Consider the following 5,494-nt stretch of genomic DNA (forward strand, 5'->3'; position numbering starts at 1 on the left):
TGATCCGTGCTGCAACTGCTTATAATTCCTTTTTTTAAACAAATATATTTAATAAAGGTATTTTATTATTGGAACCAATCTGCCTCAGTAGTGTATTTTTGAACCTGTGTAATCCGTTTTGTTTTTATTACCTAGGGGTGAAATTCTCTTAGGTGGTATTGTTGCATTCGGATCATAATTCCTCTGACCACCTCGCCATATATGCGTATATACATGTTGAGAGACTGAGACAGAGAGAGCGACAGTCCAGCCCTGTTCATAAGACCAATTGTAATACTCATACATTTGGTAAAATACAATACATAAACTCTCACTGACATGGATGTCTACCTTCTCCATTGTCTTGTACAGTAGCATCAGGAGGTTGCATCAGTCCTCTTTTATGCCATCCAATGTAATACCATCTATTTTCAGGAGATGCTGAGGAGACTGATCTATTTATATTGTTAATGTTGATATTTGATCTGCTGTGAACAGTGTCTTTGATTTCTCTTTGTAAACTGGAAGCCTTGAGGGCAAACCTCAGCCTGATTATCGGTCAAGCTTTAAAATCAAGGCACATGTGGTTCACTTCCTCTAGCCTTTCCTGTCAATCAAAGTATCAGATCTTTGCTGTGTGCTCCTTTATATACTTTGGTCAAAATTTCAATTTTGACCAAAGTATTCAATTATATATAAACAAAACACCCAGCACGCCCCTGCGGGCGGTTTATCCTTCAAGCTTGGGTCCTCTACCAGAGGCCTGGGAGCTTGAGGGTCCTGCGCAGTATCTTAGCTGTTCCCAGTGTTAACTCAAAAGACACGACGTCGTACTCTCATTCACAGCGCTTTATTCGTTCCGCCATTTTTCATACGGACCACAACAACAACACTTCGCGGGCAACAGTACTCTCGCGATAAAACAGAAAATAACAAGTTAACAATCTCCCTCTTTCTTAAAAAAAAAAAAAAAAAAGTATAAACACACCCCTGTAAACATTTGTATACATATATGTATATATTTATATAAACAAAAAAAACATTTCAAAAGTGCTTTGCTTTACTTAAAGCATACTATCATTGCACATAATAAACAATGGTACATTTGAATGCAAAGACAACTTTGTAGACAAAGGATTACAGTATCCAGAGTCCTTCATCTAGTGCCTTTAGAAGGGTTAAAGGTGAAACTCCCTTTTTTGTCAGACAATCAGCAAGTTGAGATTTTGAATCTGACCAACAAACCTGTCTGATTTTCTTGGCTTGTATGAGCTCTTTAATGCTGCTCATTTCTAGCCTCAGTCTCTTCTCTGTAACCTGCTTAGTAGACTTGAGTGCATCAAACAAGGAATGATTATCAGTTACACAGATCAAAGGAAGAGCGTTTAGACCAGTGTTACCAGTTGTAAGCTCAGAAAAAAGTGTTGCCAGGAAGACAGCACTGTCTATTCCATCTGACATGGCAAGAGTTTCTCCTGCCAGTGTACTTCTGACCATGCGCCTGATTTTTTTAGACTGCCAGAAGAGAGGACAAAACTTTCCTCCTTTACCCATAAGGGCGATTAATGCCCCTCCTTGAGTACCGCCATCAGGAAGGTTGCCAAATGAAGCATCACTGAAAACAACCAATGCCAGATCCTCACTGTTACCCAAGTGCTGAAACTTAAGAGTCACTTTCTCTGCCTTAAGTTTACGGATAACTTTGTTCACTTCATGAATAGACTGTACAGTTGCATCTTTGATATTAGATCCAAGGCTACATGTGTCAAACATAACATCAGGCCTTGTTTGTTTGGCAACCCACAAAATCTGTCCTATTTTTGACCTGAGTTGCTCACGTTCTGTTTCACTTAAGGAAGCCTCCCTCTGTACAGCCCGTGCTGCTTGTAACTGAACCGGTTGTAGGTTGTCAATGTAAAGTTGTTGATGCACCTCTATTACATCATTAACTGTACAAATGTCCATACCAACATAAGAAAAGCTGTCATGTTCTTCACGGCCCACAAGGAAGGTAGATTTCAGTACAGGAATGATATGAGTTGCAAAGTGACTTGAACCAGCCCAAAGGAAATCATCAACGTGACATGCAAGCACTCCTGTAACCTCAGATTGTTCATTCTGCCAATAGAACACTGCAGGATCAACCTGTGATATTTTACCACCAGTTTTGAGCATAATGTCTTTGACCTTATTGTACCAATAAAGTGAAGCATCTGCAAGTCCATAAACACACTTTTTCAGTTTCCATAGAACATTGTCCTTGCCAGCTTCAGGTGGGGGACGAAGATAGATGTCTCTTGACAGTTCCATTCCCTGCAAGAAGGCAGATTTAATGTCCATTGAATTTACTCTCCACTTGTTTTGACATATCACAGCTAGCACCAGTCTGAGGGACTCAGACGCACATGTTGGAGAGTCTTTCTGTAGTTCTTTAGTATTTACCTCTTCAAACCCCCGTGCCACAAGTCGAGCCTTTGGGACAACACCATTAGTAGTTTCTTTGAGTGTACAGACCCATCTAGTAGACACACATTTTTGACCCAGGTCTTTCACTTCATCAAACACACCATTACTTTGCCAGCTCTCAATCTCCTGCTGCTTAGCAGAATCAAAGGAAATATCTTTTGTTATGAGTACATCTGCATCTCTGTTTTCAGCTTCAGTGCAAAGACCATCAACAAGTGACATGTCTACAGCTTTCTTTTCACCTTCACTACCATCATGCTCAAGATATTGCACATTGTACCAGTTTTTGTATTGCCCTTTTGCTTTTCCCGCTCTGCCTAGCACTCTGGCTGTGTGTTGAACACCGTTGTCTCTGTTGGTAAAAGCAATCAGCTGTCCTGATCTTAACTTTACATTTGCAGAGACATAATCAGTGGGTGTAGAGGGCTCATTTGCAGTTTGTGTGACAGACATGTTTTCTGTAGTGTTAGTTTCTCTGTCAATAGTGATGTCTTCTTCCTCACTAATACTCTGTTCACCATCGGGTGTGTCAGTGTCATCATTTTCAACTGCGTCTTTGTTGTCATCATCAGTAGTACTGTGTGGTATTTGTTTATCTCCAGTCTGTGAATCCACTTTAGTCAATCTTGACTGGTGTACTCTTACAAGAGTCCCCCCATGTCTTACAAATACAACAGTTCCATCCTGCCCAATAACTACACCTGGACCCTTCCACTCTGTACAGTCGACTCGTTTGTAGTATACTTTATCTCCTGCCTCATATTTGTCATCTGTAGGCCTAAGTTGTTTGCGTAGTGCTCTCCTGATCCTTTCTGAACACTCTGCCTCAGTAAATGCTTTCCTGGAAGCATGTAATGCGGAGATATGTTCAGCTACTCTTGCACTTACAGTTGTGCCCTCTAAGGCAGGTGGCTTATCCATCAACACAGAAGGAAGGTTGGGGTTTTGGCCAAACACAAGTTGATGTGGACTATAACCATGTACATTAAGTATACTGTTTTTGGCCATAAGGGCCCAGTCTAGCGCAGTGTGCCAGTCACATCCTCGTTCCTTTTTTACCTTCAGGAGGATTTCTGTAAGTGTCATGTTATGTCTCTCCAGTAGTCCGTTGCTCCAGGGACTATACCCCGCTGTTGTTTTTACCTCAATGTTGAAGTTTTCAGCCATGTCCCGAATGTCTGTGTTGTTGAACTCTCCGCCGTTGTCTGTGTAGAGCCGTCTGGGGGCACCGTGAATGCTTATCCAGGTGTGAATGAAGGAGTTGACGATCTCTGCAGCTTTCTTTGTCTTTACGATGCTGCCGGCACTGAAGCGTGTGAAGTGATCGATGATGTGAAGGTACCACACATTGGGCTCCAGCTCATGTAGATCCATCGCTACTGTCTCATTATACTCAGAAGCCAGGGGTAGACCAACAGCAGGTCTCGGCTTGGTTTTGCAATATTTCTGACAAATGTCACAGTCACGAACTATCTCTTGTAGAATAACTGCACATTGTTTATCTGTATTGCCAGAGCTTTGGATGAGCCTCAATAACCTCTCTGCAGATGCATGACCAAACTGCTTATGAAGTTTCACAAGGACTTTCTGTTTCTCTTTTGTAGACATTTCAGCAGTTACCATGAGAACTTCATTTTCATTGCAGCTTTCTGTAGTATTTTCATCTCTAATGTTCACACAATAGTGTCCCGAACTAGTGAGCTCTAGGGGAACAGGCTGCTTGAACATGACAACACTGTCATTCTCCATGTCTAGAACAGTCCCTGCTTTCTTGAGAGACGTTTTGCTCAGTAGTAGTGGAATGTCAACAGGAACTACTTCACTTTCAATGTCACATTTTGTTTGTCCAATTTTGGCTGGAAGTTTCACTTTTCTGCTGGAATACACTACAATACCATCCCCAAAGCGAAATGGTCTGGAGCTGGGGGTTTCTGATTGCAACAGCTTGTTTACTTGGCCTTGGCTGAGGTCACGCATGTAACTATCTAGCCACTTCTGACCACAAACTGTACGTGTACATGCAGTATCAATAATGGCTGACCCCAGTGCCTCAGTCAGGAAGATTTCAGAGTCTGTCATTGAGGCTTTAGTGTACAAAGTAATGTTACACTCCTCCACTTTCCCATCTTCAGTTAGCTTTACTTGGTCACCATTACGATGAGGACAGTCTTTCGCCCAGTGGTAAGTGCTCTGACAAATAGCACATCTTGTTCGCTTGCCAAACTTGTCAAGTGGGTTGGTACCTTGTAGTGGTTGTCGTTGTCCACTCCGCGACGAAGTACCGTTGTTTCGTTTGTATTTGGGACCTTTTTGTTCCGTAAGGAAAACTGCTTCTTGGTTCAGTTGAATTCCGCTGAAAACTCCGGTTACTTTCCCTCCGAAAATCCGTTTCAGTGCAGACTTCATAGACGCAAACGTTAAGTCCGTGCACGCTGTCAGTGCAAGCTGTCGACTTTTCTCATCAAGACAAGCTGTATCTAGAAGCTTAAATGCTAGCACAGCGTCAGGCAGCGTCATGTTGTACTTTTTCATCCGGTTATAACGCTGTTCAAAGTCTATAATGTAGTCTGCCATGGACACGCTATGGTTCTTTGCAATGGAGTCAAAACACGAGTAGGCTTCATAAGCGCGGTCTTTCTCTTCTCTCTGAAACACCGCGTCAAGTTTTGCAAGTAGTATTTCCATACCGTCATCTTTGTCCAAATCTTCCGCGGGTATCTCCATGGCCGTTTCTCTGGCTCTTCCCTCGAGCCCCAGCGCCACCGCGAGTGCCTGTTTCTTTTTATTCAGCTCCGTAACTCTTCTCCAGATATTGACTTCATTCTTCCAGCATTCGTATGGCCTGGCTTCATCAAGCTTTGGTGGTACTTTGTAATTGGAAACCATCCTCTGCTACCAATGTTAACTCAAAAGACACGGCGTCGTACTCTCATTCACAGCGCTTTATTCGTTCCGCCATTTTTCATACGGACCACAACAACAACACTTCGCGGGCAACAGTACTCTCGCGATAAAACAGAAAATAACAAGTTAACACCCAGGACTGTGC

The 5,494-nt window shown here is 42.5% G+C and overlaps 1 protein-coding gene across 1 annotated transcript; it reads right to left on the bottom strand.

Moving 5' to 3' along the window:
- Positions 1-785: 785 nt before the first annotated feature.
- LOC120715238 lies at positions 786-5,494 on the bottom strand. Its single transcript, XM_040002094.1, has 2 exons — positions 2,154-5,494; positions 786-2,122 (listed from the first exon to the last, which is right to left on the bottom strand). Exons 1-2 carry the CDS (start codon positions 5,329-5,331, stop codon positions 1,998-2,000), a joined length of 3,303 nt encoding a protein of 1,100 aa, XP_039858028.1. The 5' UTR covers positions 5,332-5,494; the 3' UTR covers positions 786-1,997.

Source organism: Simochromis diagramma, unplaced genomic scaffold, assembly GCF_900408965.1.
Source record: "Simochromis diagramma unplaced genomic scaffold, fSimDia1.1 OVJJ01000738.1, whole genome shotgun sequence".
Taxonomy (NCBI): domain Eukaryota; kingdom Metazoa; phylum Chordata; class Actinopteri; order Cichliformes; family Cichlidae; genus Simochromis; species Simochromis diagramma.

Bases quoted from the DNA above. Each gene is read 5' to 3' on its own strand.
- LOC120715238 (XM_040002094.1), bottom strand. From the start codon at position 5,331: ATGGTTTCCAATTACAAAGTACCACCAAAGCTTGATGAAGCCAGGCCA. The intron at 2,123-2,153 runs TGCTCAAAACTG...AATATCACAGGT, and splicing joins CAATAAGGTCAAAGACATTA to TGATCCTGCAGTGTTCTATT.